The sequence below is a fragment of the Colossoma macropomum genome, unplaced genomic scaffold (genome assembly GCF_904425465.1).
Source record: "Colossoma macropomum unplaced genomic scaffold, Colossoma_macropomum, whole genome shotgun sequence".
Lineage (NCBI taxonomy): Eukaryota > Metazoa > Chordata > Actinopteri > Characiformes > Serrasalmidae > Colossoma > Colossoma macropomum.
The window spans coordinates 36,687,366-36,707,147 of NW_023494795.1; the positions used below are offsets into that span (position 1 = coordinate 36,687,366).

The window sequence follows — 19,782 nt, forward strand, 5'->3', positions numbered from 1 at the left end:
TTCTGCATCTATTACAACAGCATTGCTCCATTTTAAAAGAGTTCAGGCGCTAAACTGGTCTGCCTGCAATCCAGACCTCTCACCCACTGAAAACATTTGGCGCATTATGAAATGAAAAATACAACAAAGGAGACTCCGAACTTTTGAGCAGCTGAAATCCTATATCAAACAAGAATGGGAAGAATTGGTTTCCTCAGTTCCCAAACACTTACAGAGTGTTGTTAAAAGAAGAGGTGATGAAACACAGTGGTACACATGCCCCCGTCCCAACTTTTTTGGAACGTGTTGTTGGTGTCAAATTCAAAATGGGCATATATTTTTTTCAAAAAACAATAAAATTTCTCGGTTTCAACATTTGATATGTTGTCTTTGTACTATTTTCCTTTAAAAAAATATGGTTTACATGATTTGCATATCATTGCATTCTATTTTTATTTACATTCTGCACAGCATCCCAACATTTTTGGAAATGGGGTTGTATAACAGAATTGGTTGACCGATAAAAATTCATATGATTAGATGCAGACTAGATAACTCACATGGATCAGTGGCCTCAGAGGAGTCTTTAACACCCCAAACGGGCCCTGCCCACCTAGATTGTTCCCATTGTTGCGCAATACTGATTTCCATGGTTACACTACAACAACTTCTGTGGTTACGCTACACCTATTTGCATTGTTATGGTAACCCATTTCCATGGTTAAACTGCAATTATATCCATAGGTACACTACACCCTTTTCCATAGTTACACTACAGCCATCTTAAAGAATATGCTACATGGTTACCACGGTTATGCTACAACAATTTCCATGGTGATGCTACACTCATTTCTATGATTATGCAACATCTTTCACTACAGCTACACCCTTTTTAATGGTCATTCTACACCCACTACCATGGTTATTCTACAACTATTTCAATGGTTATACAACACCTACTTTAATCGTTATGCTATACCGACTTCCATGGTTACTTTAAATACAGTTCTATTGTCGCTCTACACCCATTTCCATGGTTTTGCTACTATCATTTCAATGGAAATGCTACAACCATTTCCATGGTTCTGTTACACTCATTTCCCTAGTTATGTTACACCCAATTTCATGGTTACACTACATCCATGTCCATGGTTACGTTATACTTATTTCCATGGTTATGCTACTCCCTTTTTAATGGTCATCATACACCAACTTCCATCGTAACACTACACTCATGGCTGAGCTGTACCCTTTTCCAATGTTACAATACATCCATTTATATTTTTTTCCCTACACCATTTTTAGTAGTTATTTAATAGAAATTTGCCTCTCCGCTTCTGAAACCGATTTACCCTTGGGGTACTAACAGAACACTGGCCAGGGCAGATAGACCACCACACACCACAAGTCACACAAACAGTTTGGATCTTAAAATGCCTGGCTTTGCACTTCCACATAAAGAACCAAAAACGCACCATCAAGGCCAGCGTGGTTCCCTGCCCTCAACACATTTTTGCCTTTTCCCTGCTGTTAACACACCTCACGACTCATAAAGGGCTGGATAATCAGCTGAAAGAGGTCTGAAAGATGGTACTTATTTTTAGTTTATTCTTACACACGGATGTCAATCATACAAGCCTCCACAAAAGCCTCCATCTGTACGTCTGTGGAGCAGACAGCTCTGCAATGACTAACATATTCAAGCCTAATGGCCGCATTAAAGTGTGCAGATCCATTTGAATGCACGGCGAGACAATGGCAGCTGTTATGATTTAAATGAGGGAGTCGGCGGATAATGGCAAGGTTTATAGAAGGTAAGCCAGGTGAGGACGGAGCGAGTCTCAGCCAGGAGAAAGGCAAAGCTAATCTTCAGGATGACTGAAGATCCTGATATTAATTTCTTTTCTTCTTTTTTCTTATCTTTTTTGTTTTGTTTAGATTATATTTTATTTTATTTCGATTTATTTGATTTCTTCCCTCTTTTTTGTCCTTGTAGGAACTGACTAAGCCTGTGGCTAAATTTGGAAGAATAATAATTAAGTAATCACAGTTGACCTTTATCGACGTCAAAGAGTAAAAAGGGAAGAGAAAATATTTACTGAAAGAAAATACTGCTGTCTTTCTCTGCTTGTATCTAACCATGTCTTTTGCACTATACAGCAAGCAACTAACTGTTGAAATAAGCATATTTGCTTGTTTTTCGTTTTTTTTCTGCCTTGATTACGGCATCTGTATGTCAGTTAAAGGCCAAACTAGTTGTAATAAGCCTTCATCAAGTTTTTTACCTATATCTAGAGGTGGGTAAAAATCCTGCTCTGGCTTCTCTAGTTTGCTCAAACCAGCAGCAAAGGTGTTCAGGCAGTTGGAACAAAATCCTGGAGAGGGTCTTTGCTTTCTGGACATGGACTGCCCACCTCTGCCCATGTCATGCATATATACATGATGAAATATGCTAATCTACACAAAGACGTTTTGCTGAAAACGGGTTTAAGAAGCCTCTAAAATCAATTTTATCTATTTCCATGCTACGCCCACTTGCATGGCCATGCTACACTTATTTCCATGGTTATGCAACACCCATTTCCATAGTTATATTGCACTCATTTACATGATTATGCTAAATCCATGTACATAGTTGTGCTTCATTCATTTCCATGGCATGCTATGCCTATGTTATATGTTGTGGTACCCTTATTTCCATGGTTACACTACATCCACTTCCATGGATATGTTACACTCATTAGCATAGTTATGCTACACTCATTTCCATGGATATTATGCTCATTTCATGGACATGCTACACCCATTTTCACGATTACATTTCACCCATTTCTATGGTTACGCTATGAAAGTTTGTCAAGCTGAAAAACTTTATACTGTCCTCCCAACTTCTCAAATCAAAACACCCTTGGGTTACACGCAGGACAGACCCAAACCCAGAAACCACAGAACACCAATTTTAAGACCAGAATACCAGCATCAAAACACAACATGTGCTGGTTTTGGTGGTGGTGACGAGCCGGTCTATGCTGTTTTTTGTAGCAGGGGTGAAAAGCAGATGAGTGATATGTTTTTTACTATAAAAGCTAATAGCATGGTTATAAATGATGAGAAACAACAATTTCAGGCTAATAAGGTCTGGGTTGAAAAACAGTAAACCTATCATTTAAGGCCAGTGAGTTATGAAGGTTGCAGTTAGCTAGCTAATGGCTCCCTGGCTCAGTGCCATGCTTTTGCCTCATCTGCCGTCACGCTGTTAGCTAGAGGAGGACGGTGGCGAGTTCGCAAAGGACAATTTTAATGTCTCACATTTCCAACAGAAGAACAAATGATGTCATTTGTCATAAACAGGATATTATCAGTCAAACTTTTCAGCTTGAGAACTTGGGCCTGTGGGCATCAGCAGTCGAGGTCAGTGTTCAGGTCTGACGTGATCAAACTTTGAATGAATGAAAGCCAGTCAACAAGGTCATTTTTTTTGCACAAGACATCGGCTCTCAGCCAAAAAAGCGTGTGAGTAATGCTTTTTAATCTAAAGCCCCTCCCTCCATCTTACATATGTTTTTAGGAGGCCTTTCTTTTGCCTTCATGAAACCTTCTTTCATGCCTCTGTCCTCTGAAGTAGTTTACTGTGGTAGCATTTCACATTCCACTCATCTTATATTTCCACAGTCTGCACACTCAATAAATCAGGAAACGTGTAATTAAGGAAATTGGCCATGAGTGACAGAGCACGGGGCCCGTGAGGAGCGGACACGTGAGTAATTACTGGTAAGTGTGAAAGAGCAGACTTTTATAGTTCTCCACATATGGATGATGTTTTAACCACTGAGTAGATTAGTCTAGATGAGAAGTCATAAAAACCACAAGCCATGCAGCCCTGATTTCCCAACAACATTTACGTTGCAACCAAAGCCACATATTACAGTTATTTGCTGTAATACATTTTATTCTAATGCTATTCTTCTATATTACAAACTTCAATACATGGTAAAGGACTGAATTTACATCAGAAACACTGCAGCAATCTGCTGTTTTCCTTAAAAATGGTGCATTCTGGGAGATACAGGAATGGCTTCTTGTGAAAGACATTAAGGGCTCATATCGTTAAAATATGGAATTTTCCTCACTTTGAAGAAATAAAAGAGTTTGATGTAGTATGTAAACACTGTTCAGATTTCAAAACACACCAGTCACGTCTCAGTATACATACATCCAGCTTTCCAGCCTACAGCAGTTTAGCCCCACCCATTCACAACAAAGTTATAAGGAGTGTTTCAACCTTTTTAAATAAAGCACAATACAGGACAGCTAATCAGAACAGAGATCATTTACAAAGTCCTAAAGGCACAGTTACAATAAAAGACTATTTAATTCTAAGGGATAAAGGGAGGTTGGAAAATGTAAAAATGAATTATGACTGTTTTTGGTACATGAAACCACACAAACATTTTAAGTGGACTTCAAAGAGAAAAATAAAATGCAGAAAAAAATAAAAGAAAAAGAAAAAAATTGGGATATATTTATATTTATATTTACTGTAATTAGCTGTTTTGCAAAGCATATTGGGAAAATGACCAGTTGTTTGTGCTTCAGTGTCTCTGAATATTGTATATGGGGGCAGAGCTTACCAGAATTATTTGTGGTTTTGTTAGATTCTGTTAATTAGGATTTATTTCTGCATTCACAGTTCATTTCACAGTTGTTTTTTTACTGTTAAGTTGGCTTCATCAAGCCAACTTACTGTTTTTTGTTATCTTTTTAAATTATTATTATGATTATTATACACTATTTGTACCATTTTCACAGGTTGCAGTTTTCACGCTAGAACCATGAAACTTTGTACAATTGTACAGCCAATATAGGAACGGTGCGCTTGTGCTGAAATCTGGCAACACCTTAGCAACCACCTGGCATAGCACAGCAATGGCCTAGCAACACCTTGGCAACCACCTGGGATAACAAAGCAACAGCGTGTAGTCAGGCTTAATATTATAGCATTTGGCTACTATTTGATGCATGCTAATCTTTCTGAAGTACTCATTTGATGAACTATTTAGATATATCAGTCGATACTCTCATGCAGTTTACATGTAAATGACTAAAGGGGTTCTGTCATTTTAGGTGAGCATTAGTTAACTTTAAGTTACCTTAAAACTAAGTCAAGTAGCATAAAAGTTAATGTTTTGAGCTTAGCTGTCAACATGCCATCATGTGTAAAAACTCCTGTCTTAATTTCTATTTATTTATTTATTTATTTATTTACTTATGAAAAATACACACACACACGCACACACACACACCTGGGGCAATTTAGCATGTCCAATTGGCCTGACTGCATGTCTTTGGACTGTGGGACCCTCACATCACTGTGCCACCCCTGGAAAAAAATATATAAAATATACAATATAAGATGTGCCAATGTTACGTTGAGCAAATAAACAATAAGAGTATGTTGTTCACTGTAGATGATGCATGAACATATTTTCACTTGAAAAATCAACAAAACCACCTAAACGTTTGCACACTACTGTAGGCCACCACAGCACAACAATGACATAACCAGAACATTTTTCACAAGCAAAATGCTAGAAACTAATGTGTACTGCTGAAAATCAATGCTACTACTCCAAAAATACTGACTCTTATTACCCTGAAAATATTGTTACTCTTTGATCTACTGTAAAAAAAAAATCAAAAGAGATCCAGATAAATCACTTAAAGGACTCACTATAGCCTACAATACCCATCTGCCTTATCACTCAAAAGCCCAAACCAGCTCATGGCCGGATGACAGAGCGCTCTTTGTGTTCTTTAACCTGGATCTCAGTTTGTCGCCAGTAAAATCAATCCTGCCTGAGCTTCACATAAAGACTATTGATGTCCCCATAAAGCACACAGTTGAACTGGACACAAAACAGCAGGCAGATAACGAGTGGCACTGAGAGCCACACAATGCAGACAAGTTCTCACATGACACACAGCCATACACACATGCATCAGTCTGACTGTGGCCAAAAGCCCCTCCCTGCGCAGGTCGTAAGGTTCCCTTTCTATCATCTGCTGTCCTATCAGGTGATTGTTTTGGCACCAGTGAGCACTGCATGCACTGCCACGCACACACAGGCTGGGTAATACTATATTGTGTTAACAGACAATGTGGGGGGGTGAAGGGGGGTTGACATTTTGTAAAATCAGTTTGGCAACCTTGGAGTCTTCAAGGTCGCAAAATGTGTGTGTGTGCGAGAGAGAGGTTTATTTCAGCAGTAAAATAGGCAGAGATTTGTGACGCCAGTGGCTGACATTGTTAAGCACAGTTTGGAACTGGAGTGTATAATGGCCTCTCGCTCAGAAAGCTTTTACAGTGGATTAAGCTGAAAACCCCTCTGTGACTCAATATGATGACTCTGTCTGCAATATTCATCTAAATAATTATTTATTCAAGCTATATATTAACACAAAATAAGCAAATTATAATGTTGCTGTCACAAAAAAATGCATTTTTTGTTTTTTGACATACTTTAAAAATACCAGTTGCCCTTTACATTCTGGCAAATTTAATGACAAACGGATAAATAGAAATGGTTGACAATGACATGGAATCATTTTTGTTACATTAAGTTTGATTCATTGATAATGTTTTTCCTTTTCCTGTGAAGTTACTATTTTGGAGATACAAAGTTTTGTTCCAACACTGATCATAATCATGTAAATTTGCCACATTAGTTCCATTCACAGAAAGTAAATGTGTGAAATGGGTATTTATTCTTGAAAGACCCACTTATGACACTTTGTGTAAGTTTACAGACAAAAAAAGAATCTTTGTTCCCTTTTACATGACCATGTCCAAATCTCTACCCCTTATTATTAAACAGGCTGTTTGTGTTACTGTGCCTTTAAGACAGATATATGTAATTGAGCTCTGCTCATTTAGAATAGAAGTTATAGGAGAATTCCACCGATTTTTCAAAATTTCTGTGTAATTCAGTGGGTAATGTAAAGAAAGTCATTCAGAACAGTTTAACGTAAATGGTTTATTTGCAGAGAACGTTACAGACTCAGATTTCTTTACAGTAGGAGTGATGGGAACCAGGGGTCCAGAGGCCTACAATGAAAATCTATCTGTTTTATTTACTATCCAAAACCACCAGTGAACCCACACGTGTCTTCTGAGTTTTTCATGTAGCTGGTTGATGGTGGTAAAAGAGTGGTCAATAAAAAACAAATAAGTTTTCTTCTGAGATTATTTTGCCTTAGAACACCCTTCATGTATCCCTCCACCATGAATGGATTAAAATAAGCTGATTAAAATTTGTTTTAGATCAAAACTTTATCTCAAAACTACTGTTAAACAATGTCTCAGACTTCAAGCAGCATATTCATAACCATTTCAGACAATACCTTTCTGTGAGGGAGCTTTTAGAAGCATTAAACTGATCAGACGTCTGGTTTCTATCACCACCACTGTGAACAATTCTGATTCTGTAAGTTTTTCTAGAACAAAGCATTTTACACCAAACCACTCTGAATGACTTTGTTGACATGTTAACCATTTAATTATGCACACATTTTTAAAAAAATGGTGGAGTTCCACTTTAATAGAGAAATAATTTAAGCCAAATACATTTTGGAGCATTTTTCTTGGTCCATTCATGAAATTTTGACACAATGTAAAGAGCAACAGGCATTTTCAAACAGTGTAAAAATCTGAAAAAAATTACAAAAATGTTTTGTCCCGACAGCAATGATATGTAACCGTGTTGGTATTTGTGACATCACAAAAACAATTCAAAGCGGCTGTTTTTGCAGCTTAGTTTCTGTATATGGACTGTACTGAGGAGTGAGTGGTACATTTTGAAACTAAACACTACAATGAACTGCACTGAAAAGTCTATGCCCTTTAGGAAATTTGAAGCGGCGAATGCTCACATCAAAGGGGGACACCTTGGCCAAAATGAAGAGTTTAAACATTCTTACATCTGTTCTAAACATACCATACTCGCCTACTATATCTGTGCCAGAATATTCCTAAACGTGAGATTTTCTGTTTTAGAGACTAGGAAATACCCCTGCAGATGATGTATCTAGAAGGCAGGAGAAGCTTTTGAAAAACCACAAGCACTTTGGTGCGGATACATATGGAGCCCCGCTGGTGACATCCTGTATTAATAAAATTAATGCATGTCCATGCCTTAGTAACGCATGGGAACAAGATCCTAATGTGGGAATGAGATAATTAAGTCATGGCCACACATTAGGATCTTGTTAAGTCATGGCCACACATTAGGATCTTGTTGTGACCAAGATTTAATTATCTTGTTCCCATGCCTCACTAAGTGGCTCTGTAGATACATGAACACAGGCTGTTTTAATGTTTTTCTCCCCAGCAATGGGGGGATTTCCAACAGACCTCTGAAGTCATGTCCTCTCCTGTAGTCACCATCAGGCTCATATTTAAAACTCTGGATCCTCTGAATTTTGAGGTCATTCAGGAAACGAGATATGAAAATTGCTACCTGCAAGCTAACACTGCTGCACGCTGAAGTGACGTCTCGAGACTGGCAACCTCCCCAAAATAACCCCAAATCAGTAACTTTGTCAAATGTAGTAGTTAAGTTGCTTCGGTAGTAGTCGTCTACAGTTTGGCTAGCGGGTGTTATAATTTTAGTGTTTTTTAAAAGTTTATTACATTTAGTGTGCACTAACAATTCAGTGTGCCGAAGTGTTACCTTGCTTGTAGCAATATTCATATTCTAACTGCTAAATGATCTCGTCATTCAGAGGATTCAGTGGATATCCAACATATCAGGTTTGGAACTTTTTTGTTTATAACAAGATGCCATTCATTTTTCTCATAGAGAAAATTTGTTCCTAATATGGGCAGATGCAGGTTACAGAATAATACAGAGGTATATGGTTGTATGGCATTGTGGCACAATGCATGCTGGGTATTGTAGTTAGAGAAAGGACAAAAATGTACTGTCAAAGCTATGAAGCTGAGAGATATAATGCTGCAGAACAGAATACTACATAACATAACTAATAACATTTTAAATGCTAGCTTTTGGGTGGAATGCCTCTTTAAAGGTGTCTTACTAATACATTATTGTGTGTGATTATAGTGAATTATTAAGCCTATCTATCATTAGACGTGTCCTCTCAGGACAGGCACCCCATTCAGCTCACCTCCTAGCAGTCATCAGTCATGGGCTTGACTACCGAAGAGAAAACACAGTCAATGTGTATGTGCACGTTTGCCAAGGTGAAATATGCTGAAGCCCTCCTCACACTGATGACAAGAGAGATATCAGCACACCCAAAGAAGAACATGAACATGATTGAGTGAGAGATGAAAGAGGTTCAAAGCTGGAGCAAGGGCAAATTTTGTCAGCCTTGGTCAGGAGCCTGCGTTCCACCCAGAAACTGACAGGCCTCAAAACAAGGTTTAATTTTCATAAGTAACCTCCCAAGAGAGCGCCCTGCATTAAAAGAGCTGTAAATCTCTCTATATATCTCACACACACATACCGACTCATTCTTTCACTCACACACACACACACACAACACGCACATATCTCATTCACTACAGAGCCCTGCTTAAGCTCTCAAACAGGCTAATGCCACTCAATACTGACTTATTAAGATATTAGTATGTTTGCTAATGGCTTTTTTAGGGTGGGGAAGTCACAAGCCATGTTGATTTATTGAATTTCCATTCAAACTGACTGTTCATTACATGTTATTCAGATATTTATGTGGAGACTAGGTATAAGATAATCCACTTGCATGGGGAAGAGGAAAGTCAGATAAAAATAAGTAAAAAAAAACAGGAGTTTCCAGAAATTGAGTTCAGAAATGACTAAAACTATAGAGAAAGCGGGACTCCTAACAACCATGCAAGACCTGGTAGACCACCAAACCTGTCACCATCAGAAAACCTGTATTCAAAGCTTTTATCTTATAAAGCATACAAATAAAAATAAAGTTTTACAGTAAAGTTTTATTTTTACAAATAAAGTTTTACTTGTGATTTAGTTCTGAAAAATCCATAGGTGTTTCTGTGCATCCTTCCACTGTGAGAAGACAACACTATGAGTCTGAAAGGATGTACAGCCGTCAAGAAGCCGTTACTTAAAGTTAAGTTAGTTAAAAAAGGATATAGATTTTAAATAAACAATGGCTAAATAAAATTAGCACTGTTTCCCACTTACTTCAGATCTACTCAATCATCTAAAACATGTTTGGTGTCCAAATTTCACTTCTTTAGTTTAGAGCTGCAAGCTAATATTGCTAACAAACCTGAGAAGTCAATATTCACTCAAATCATTTCCATAAATCATGTAAATGTGTTTTTTTCCCACATTCATCTATGCTGTTACACCTCAGATTTTTCAGATTTAGCAGGTCACTGTTGCCTTTTTTATTTATATGCTATAGCTAACTGCTTATTACTGATTTCAAGTTGTTTCTTATCTAATTAATACACATTTTTCAATTAAACCATTCAAAATCCCTTTATAAAGGTAGTAAAGTGGTACCAATTATTAATTTTAAAAAAATAAAAGTAAATCATTATATTGTCTGTAATATCTTCACACCATTAGCATTGATGCTAATTTACCACATTTAGTGTATTTGCTAATTCTATGCTTACAAATCTCAACATTCCTGAAGCTGGTTGAGACATTTTGATTGTGTTGTCTTAAATTCAATGTAGACAAAATTATTAAATTATTATTTTTAAGAGTTACAAAGGTTAGATGGCTCTCTAATTGTGGAATCAGAGCAGGTTTAAGAGGCCACTTCCTATTTTACCTGTTATGTCAAAACATGACTGCAAAATGTCAGAGGGTGGCCATGAGAGAGTCCTGAATTAATGGGGGTAAATCAAGCTAAACGGTTAAAAATGAAAAGTTAGAATAGTTTCTAACCACTTGTCCTGGACCTTTCTTTAATTCGGAATGTAGAAGGATGTATTTCACTAAAAAAGCAAAGAAAACTTACCTGTGTAGCTCATTTTATCCACAGCAAATAGGACACTAGCTTTAATGCTGCTGTGTGCTGACTGATTAGCATCACTGCTACTGAGTGCTGACCAGTTGGCATCACTGCTACTGAGTGCTGACTGGTTGGCATTACTACTACTGAGTGCTAATTGGTAGGCATTACTGCTACTGAGTGCTGACTGGTTGGCATTACTGCTACTGAGTGCTGTCTGGTTGGCATTACTGCTACTGAGGGATGATTGGTTGGCATTACTGCTACTGAGTGCTGATCGGTTGGCATTACTGCTACTGAGAGATGATTGGTTGGCATCACTGCTAATGGGTGCTGATTGGTTGGCATTACCGCTACTGAGTGCTGATTGGATGGCATTACTGTTACTGAGTGCTGATTGATTAGCATTACTGCTACTCAGTGCTGATCGGTTGGCATTACTGCTACTGAGAGCTGATTGGTTGGCATCACTGCTACTGAGTGCTGATTGGTTGGCATTACTGCTACCGAGTGCTGATTGGCTAGCATTACTGATACTGCATACTGACTGGTTGCTATTGCTGCTACTGCATGCTGATTGGTTAGCATTACTGCTACATAGAGCTGATTGGCTAGCATTACTGCTACTGAGAGCTGATTGGCTGGCATTACTGCTACTGAGTTCTGTTTGGTTAGCATTACTGCTACTGAGCGCTGATTGGTTGGCATTACTGCTACTCAGTGCTGATTAATTAGCATTACTTGCTACTGAGTGCTGATTGGTTTAAAATGATTCACAGATATTACCCAATGAATGTCTTCTAACAAAGATTTAACAATGATAACAACCTCGGCTGCAGCTTCTGTAATCGGCATCCTGAAAGCTTGTTCCATTTGTTTTTGGTATTGTTCATATATGATAAAATTCAAGATCTGTAATTTACAATATCTTAGCTGATTTCTCTTTGGTTTTTAAAAATGTACTGTTTGGATTCCATGATATCTGCAATCAAAACAAGAATCTTGCTAAATTCTATTTTCACAAATGCAGAAAGAAGAATTTTTAGCAATTAAAAATTCGAAGAACAACAAGCCAATAAAACCTCTTTACTTCCTTATTCATGTCAGTGTATTGTAATGAATGTTACCAGTTTTAAAAAGTATATACCAGCGGTGTTAAAATGTTTCATATTGTTCAGTGTTTAGTATATAAATGCATTCTTTTTTAAAAAGTCTGAGCGTTTACAAACTATGATTTTGCTCAAATGGTCGATGTTAATCTTTTCATTTTGGAGTCGCTCGGAGCGCCCTCTAGCGTTTGACAAACCCTGGAGGACATTACTGAGCGGCTCACCGACAGCAAAGCCTGAATGAGTTCTCTGATGGTAAGTGAACTGCAGCGCCCCCTACCGATAAAAACGAGCTTCTGAATTCTCACTTCCATAAATAACTTCACTCCAGCACTGCTCGTGGTTCACTGAAAAGAAATCTTTAGCTATTTAACGTGTTACAGCTTTTTTACGTATTTTACCTCATAACTATATTATTATTTTTATTTATTGTTTTTACGGTGTTTTCAGAGCTTTTCTATGTCTCTGTAAAATGACCACAGTGTTTAGTGAAGGTTACAGCCGCCCCCTTTGATGAGGGTCATCCAGAAGGCTCTCCGTGGTAAAGATGGCCAGACAGTGGCTGCTGGACTCGCTGAATTTCAGCACCCTGCTCGCTTGCACCGTGCTCAAACTGCCCCAGATCGCTTTGTTAACCCGGACCAAGTCGCCTAAAGGTATCAGTGTGAGAGGACTAATCCTGGAGCTTTCAGGGTAAGGGGTGCTGGAGGCTACGGCGTAGCAGCATGTCGTTTTATAACAGTCCACTGGGTGGCCAGAGCCTCCAGACTGTTATACTCCTGGACTGACCTCCCTACTTACATGTGATAAAGTATGGAAATGTTATCATATCAGTAACGTACGGGGTTTTGCTTTTGTGTAAAGCGTGGTAGTGAGAGCAGATCGTGTTCTGGCACAAGTGGTTAATGTGATGTTATGCTGCCACCTGCTGGTAATTAAGATCAGTTGACTTTCTGACTAAATTGGCCTAAAACAATGATAGGCAGCATGTTCACATCAGTTCGATGTAATAACTTGCTGTGAGGGAACTTTTAGATGCATTAAACTCAGACATCTGGTTCCTATCAGCACCACTGTTAACAATTTTATCCTGGTAAATTTCTCTAAAACTCCAAACCTCTCTGAAAGACTTTGTCTACAACTTAAGTATGCAGAAATTGTGAAGTCAGTGGAATTTAAAGTCCCCTTAAAACATGACTAAACATGACAAAACTTTAAAAAACATATAAAATTTTGTTCTTATTGTGTCATAGTCTCCAACCAAAATTTAATTGGGTAATTAACATTTTAACCAATAATGATATGTTTCAACTCTTCACTTCACCTCCCCATAAAACATCTGGACATATAAGGCCAGTTTCTCAGACCCAGATTAAACCAGTGCCTAGACTAAAAAGTGTTTCTAATGGCGATTCACCATCGGCACTGCAGTTTTGTCTAAGACTAGGTTTAATCCATGTCTGGGGAACTGGCTCATAGTGTATATACAGCCTTATGGAAAAGTTTGGGCGCCCCTGATCAAATGATGTTTTGTTGACTTTCTTAGTGAAAATAACATCCAGAGAACACGTCTGCACATTTTAATATACAATTACTATTTACTATTTTGAATTTAAGATGTAGAGAAAAAAATAAAACAAAATGTTTCCTGTGTAAACTTTCTGGCACAATTTAGATTTATGTTTTACTTCCAATATGATGGTTACCAAATTAATAGAAAATGGCATTTGTTTTTTATAGGATCAACAAAACATGTAATTTGAGCAAGGGTGTTCAAACTGCTGTTCTCAAAACAAAACCTCGTACCTCAAAAATGGTAACTTTACAGGAGAAAGAAAAAACTACTCTACTTTAAATGTAAGTCAGTGGAGCCAGACTTTTTTGCAAGTTATTTTTGGCCATTCTTTTAGTTCATTCATCATGAAATTTACACACAATGTAAAGGACAACGGGCACTTTCAAATCATATCAAAAAAACTGAAACTCAAAACAATAAAAATGGAGATATGAGGTTTTGTTCCGACAGCAGTGATATATGTGTGTCTGTGTGTGTGTGTGTGTGTGTGTGTGTGTATATATATATATATAGCGCTGCTTGTCTTGTATACAGAATGTATGACATTGATGTATGTATATGTTGTGTAATTGCATGAAGTATAACAAATACGGTGTGTCTTTTGACCTGCATCACAAGCCATCCAGTTACACAGCCACAAGAGCCTCATCACTGTAAGTCTGTATGTCTGAGTGAGGCAGTAAGGGGTGGGGGGGTTGGGGGGGGGTGGAAAGTTCCCTGGAAAGTGCAGTCTCTCAGTATAGAAGTGCAGCTGTCTGCAGTCGTAACTCTGTTCTGTGATTCACGCAGGGAAAGGTCAGATGAAAGTGTTATTTTGGAGCACTAGTGTATGTGTGTGCTGAGTTTGCGAGGGTGTGCAGAGTGATATACATTCTTTGGAAATGACTGGCACTGAAGACATTTTATACATCATGTGCTGCATTTTTCTTATTAGGCCTGTCACAATCATGACATTTTAGTTTCATTTTAGACGATTAATGCCGTATAAATAAGCATGATTAACAATTTCATTTTCTTTTTTATTCATTATATAATTGTATGCAGATATTAAAGTACAAGCCTAAAGTGCCCAAATTGGCTAATTAGCCATGTTACTTCTTAGCTGTACATACTCAGATTCATTTACTTAGTCACCCACATGACAAAACATTCTCCTGCAATCACACGTTTCCACCAGAGAGGTATCTAACTCCCTAAATCTTACATAGTGTAGCTTTAAATAATTGCAAGCAATTCAAATTATCCCGATCAGATAATTATCTAACAATTGTGACAGGCCTGTTTCTCTCAATGTGAAATTGAATGAACAGTTATTTGTGTTTTTGTGCTGAATATCAGCCCAGAATTAATGTGTCTCCATTTTGCAGATATATTGTATTTACCACATATGAGATGTATCATGAATATCCATTTGCAACTTACTTGGAGTACCCTGTCCTCATAGCTCAAGGTAAACCCCCAGCCTAAACCCTGAGTGTGTCTGTGTGTCTTTTATTTGTTCATGTTTAAGAGAGTGAGGGAAGGAGAAAGTGAGAATGAAGTGCTTCTGCTTCTTCCAGACACTGTCCTCTTCCTGCTGATCCTCCACTACAGTGGTAACCTGAGACAGAGCCTCATCTTCAGCCTCATGTATCTTTTTAAACAGTCGTGCTCAGAAGGATTCTAACCATGTCACAGTCAGATTGTACACTGTTTAACTGATTATGCCTTTCATTTATGCATTAAAGGGCCCACTTTCTACATTATATACTAAAACCCATATCTTGTATTCACTAATTTGTTATATATGGCCATTTTCCTCTCTCTTTTTATCCCTTAGAATGAAACAGGCTGACAGACTGGGAAGTAAATGACCTTCTGATTCGCTGTCCTGTCCTGTGCCCGGCCAGGAACAGTACAACATTTAACATTTTCATCTTCCACTGAAATAACTCTTCTTAAGACCAAGTGTGTAGCTACAGGGGGCTTCCCTGACTGTTTGAAAAAGAAAAAATAAAAGTCCTCAGATGCCAAAGAAAATGTTACAAATTAGTCTTGCACGCTTATAATATGATAAACCCAAAGGCTCAGAATTTTTGCATCCTTGTGCCTTTTTGTCTCCATTCATCATTACCAGTATTATTTTGTTTACATTTATTTGCTTCAAACCAATGGATGAAAAAGGCATCCACTGGGGTGGAGCAAAGGCATCATATCTTCATTAGGATAATGTTGATATTGTATTTGAGACCTTTGCATTTGATTTTTCAAAATCATGTTTATTTCACAATAGAAAGAATGTAAGTTGGATGCCTTTTTCCTTCATTTGGTTGAGGCAAATAAGTGCAAATAAAAGAATATTAATGATCAGTCGAGACAAAAAGGCACAAGGATGTGGTTATCACCACATGTTTACACAGCTGCATGCCGCCATCGGTCTTCCACCGTTGCAGTTTTACACTCTCAACTCTTAAAATAACATGGATCATTTTTCTTTGAGTTTTTTTTTTGTATTTGCCCTAGATATCTGTAACTAGTAACTAGACAGTTAAAAGTGAGGCAAGCTATTGTGTTTATTTTTTTGTCTCTGATTATGATGATGGTTCTAACAATTTAACTACATTAAATTTGGCTAGTCTCCTGGGGCCAGACAGGATCATACCGAGAACATCTAGGGGCAAGTATGAGAAGGTGTGGGCTAAATGTGGGTGGAAACATAGACTTATCAGAGTGGGAACAAACTGAGCGTGACATTTCTAAACCAATCCAGTGCCTCATGAAGGCAGGGCTCAGATAAGGAGTAATGGTGCGCTCCTCAACATAAAAGCCTGTCATTGCCCGCAAATGGAACATAAAAAGTTAGCACAGCTGAAAAGCCCTCTTGAAAACTGCAGTTAAGCATGCAGATGTGTGCCAGGCACACTCAGAAATGGAGGTTTATGGGATGGCCTAATCAAAGACCAGATCTGAATCCCACAGAAATGCTGAGGGGGAATTTAAAACGGGCTGTACATGCAAGAACCACCTCAAACATTGTTAAAAGAATTCAGTTAAAAAAATTCTGTGTGGAGGAGCAGGCCAAAATTTCTCTCAGTAGATGCCACAAACTGGTAGACAACTACATGTAGTTGTTTCTGCCAAAGGGCAGTGTCAGTTACCGAAGCCAGAGGTGTACTTACTTTTTAATAGAAAAAAATTACATCTCTGTTCATTTTTTAAATAAATGATTATGAAGTTCCTTTGTTTTTTTTATCTGTTACATAATGTTTATTTGTACATACTGTTTAACAGAAGGTCAATACTGATCTTCACCAACATTGCATGGGGTGTACTTAATTCTTTACATGACTGTATGTAAATATTTTTATGGTTGTGACATCACAACAATGATGAATTCACAGAGAGTTGTTTTGTGTTTTAGTTTGCACTGTAGTTTGCATGGTGTTTTGAAGAATTAACAGTGTTTACATATCACAACAAATTAAGCAAGGAAAGGAGAACTAGGTGTTTCAAAACAGGGCCCCCTTTAGACATGAAAGGTACCACTTAAATATCAACAAGACCTTTAGCTCAGGTTTTATGTGGAAATTTTATATGTAAGTGAACTGGAGACCAATGACCTTGACGGCTATTCAGTTTTGTTGGAGGGTCCCAGCTCCTCACGCTAAAGAGCTGGATTATTGACTCGGCAATGGTGAGCGCTTACTGTGAAGTAAACACTCCTGTCTGAAGTACAGCTACATGTTTGCCTATTTCCTTTCTTCTGTCATTGCTTTGAAAATGCATATGTGTGTGTGTTGAAACACAGAGCCTGTGTACATTCATTAGTGCGAGCAGCAGGTTCGCTCAGTTGCAGTGTCTGTGGCAAACTAAGGATGCAGGTCAAGTCAGCGCTCTCACCTGGGCCATGTCCACTTACACCTGTATGGGTAAGCCTACAACAGTACAGCCAATCTAAACCATTTTCCATCTAAGCTGTTTGAAGGAATATGAATATGAAGCTATGAAGCTGCAGATCTGTAAAGAAAAGCTCCTCACTATTCTGTATTCTTATTTGCTTTTAGCCAGAATATTGACTACTGTTCTCACCTCTGGGGATTTGAAAGGTGAGTATAAAACCTTTGGCATTAATATGGAGTTTCCCTGTTAAGTCCTGGACAGACCTCAGTTCTGGTGGGCCGCAGCATTGGGCACTTTTAAGAGTTTGAGAAGGTTTGTGTGAAATAACCATCCTTGCCTTGCTATTCTCTTGCTCTCTAGTCCTGTTGCGGTTCGTTGTCATGACAACACTCAACGGCTGGGTCCTGGCCACTGTGGTCTTCTACAAGCAGAATGGCCAAAAGCTGAAATGAGAAATGAGCTCCTGGGCTGCTGCTATGGCGACAAAGTGAACGCTGACCTTCACACTGCCACTCACTGACCAACCTGTGACCAAGCTGAGGGGAACGAGAGCAGCTTTCATTCACCCAGGGGTCAAAAACTATTACTGTTCTTAAGCTCTGAACTTTAGAACTAGACAGAGTCACACTGTATACTATTATTACCATTGCAAATGTGCAACACTTACGCATCCATTATTTCTCTGCAATACACGCACAGTTTAACCGTACAACTAACTACTCAAAAGTTTGGGAACACATATCATCTTGAAATGTTTTACTACAAATAAGCATGTTTTCTTTGTGGGTTTGCAATGTGGGTTTATTTGGAGGAAAACAATATGGCAGGTAAATATTTGTGACTAACTAAATAAACAAGTAACCTATACATTCATCATACTTTCTTTGTATATTAAGAATACCTGGAAAAACAGTGAGTAATAGCTGCTAGAGGAGTATACTTAAGGGAATGTGTCATTTTTAAAATTGCATTTTATTATTTTTTTGTTTTTTAATTATTGTAACAAACATTGCCAGATGATATTGTTTTCCAAAAAATAAACTGGTTTTATATATGTCAAAGAATACAGACAGTCATTTTCATTTATTTCCAGTCGAAACAGGCATTAAGTACAAGTTATTTCTCTTACAGCATCGGGAAAAATGCAGAAAACCAACACTTTTTGCATTTATTACAACATCTGTTCTTTTCAGGAGACTTGCTTTCAGTTTTTCAAAGAAATCTACAGGGAGATTTTTCCACACCTCCAAAGTTCAGTGTGCGGTTAGTTGCATTTTATGTAAGTATACCAGTTATAAATTTACACACATCAGTCCATACAAGCTTACTCCACATCTCAAATGTACAGTTTCAGTGTTCTAGTGCACATTGTCCTCAGCAGCAGCTCCCTTTTTTAAGATCTAAAGCAAGAGAGGAGCTTGATTTTCTGGTGTTTCTCCAAGTTGAAAGCTATCAAGTACTGTTTAACTGATGGCGACACTTTTGGGTGTCTGCCAGATCGTGCATGGTTGTCAAAAAAACAATTTTACTAAAGGTTTTTTCCACTCAAGTTTACTCTTCCCTTTCTTATGCAAGTGCATTATCTCATACCTAATCTCAAATATTAACTTCTGAAAAATGAAAAACTTGTACTTGGCCATTTTGACTGGAAATTTATATATATATATATATATATATATATATATACACACACACCCGCTCACTCATTCACTCACTCACTCACTCACCGGCCACTTTATTAGGAACCCTTGCCCTTGTCATTCCACCTTGCTGGTGTAGAGTTTGAGACTGTAGCCCATGTTTCGATGCACAGTTTGTTAGTCGTCCGCCAGCCCTTCATCAGTAGTCAGTTTGTGAACACAGTGACACCCTTGACTGGATCTTTTTGGGTGATGGTCCACACCTAGCAGTGACCCTGACGTGTGTAAAAAACAGCTGCGTCTGATACACTTGTATCAGCGCAACACACACTACCGAGTCGCTGCTGTGCTGAGAATGATCCACTACCTAAACAATAACTGATCAACAGTGGTCCTGCGGTCAGAAACAGATCAATTATGCAGCAACATATAGGCTACAATAACCAGTGAGTGGAAGAACAAGGTAGTGTTTCTAATCAAATATACATACATACACTTTGGATGGGCAGTCTGTGTCTTGCCTGTAAGGTTATGAGGTTATAAGTGGGAACATATTTTTATACCTTTAGTATCAACAGAGGATCTAACCTGACAGTACATC

The 19,782-nt window shown here is 38.1% G+C and overlaps 1 protein-coding gene across 2 annotated transcripts; it reads left to right on the top strand.

The window, feature by feature from the left end:
• Window positions 1–12,411: 12,411 nt before the first annotated feature.
• On the top strand, window positions 12,412–18,981 carry LOC118815916 (solute carrier family 66 member 3-like). 2 transcript variants are annotated; one of them, XM_036582335.1, is made up of 7 exons: window positions 12,412–12,779; window positions 15,030–15,112; window positions 15,222–15,291; window positions 17,278–17,335; window positions 17,450–17,570; window positions 17,706–17,747; window positions 17,902–18,980. In XM_036582335.1, the coding sequence occupies exons 1-7, from the start codon at window positions 12,634–12,636 to the stop codon at window positions 17,991–17,993; spliced, it is 612 nt and encodes a 203-aa protein (XP_036438228.1). In that variant the 5' UTR covers window positions 12,412–12,633; the 3' UTR covers window positions 17,994–18,980. The 2 variants fall into 2 exon arrangements, with proteins under 2 accessions (XP_036438228.1, XP_036438229.1); XM_036582336.1 differs by lacking the exon at window positions 15,030–15,112 and having other exon boundaries at window positions 12,412–12,742; window positions 17,902–18,981.
• The last annotated feature ends 801 nt before the right edge of the window (window positions 18,982–19,782 follow it).

Bases quoted from the DNA above. Each gene is read 5' to 3' on its own strand.
- LOC118815916 (XM_036582335.1), top strand. From the start codon at position 12,634: ATGGCCAGACAGTGGCTGCTGGACTCGCTGAATTTCAGCACCCTGCTC. The intron at 17,336-17,449 runs GTGAGCGCTTAC...GTTGAAACACAG, and splicing joins GGATTATTGACTCGGCAATG to AGCCTGTGTACATTCATTAG. The intron at 17,571-17,705 runs GTAAGCCTACAA...ATTTGCTTTTAG, and splicing joins GTCCACTTACACCTGTATGG to CCAGAATATTGACTACTGTT.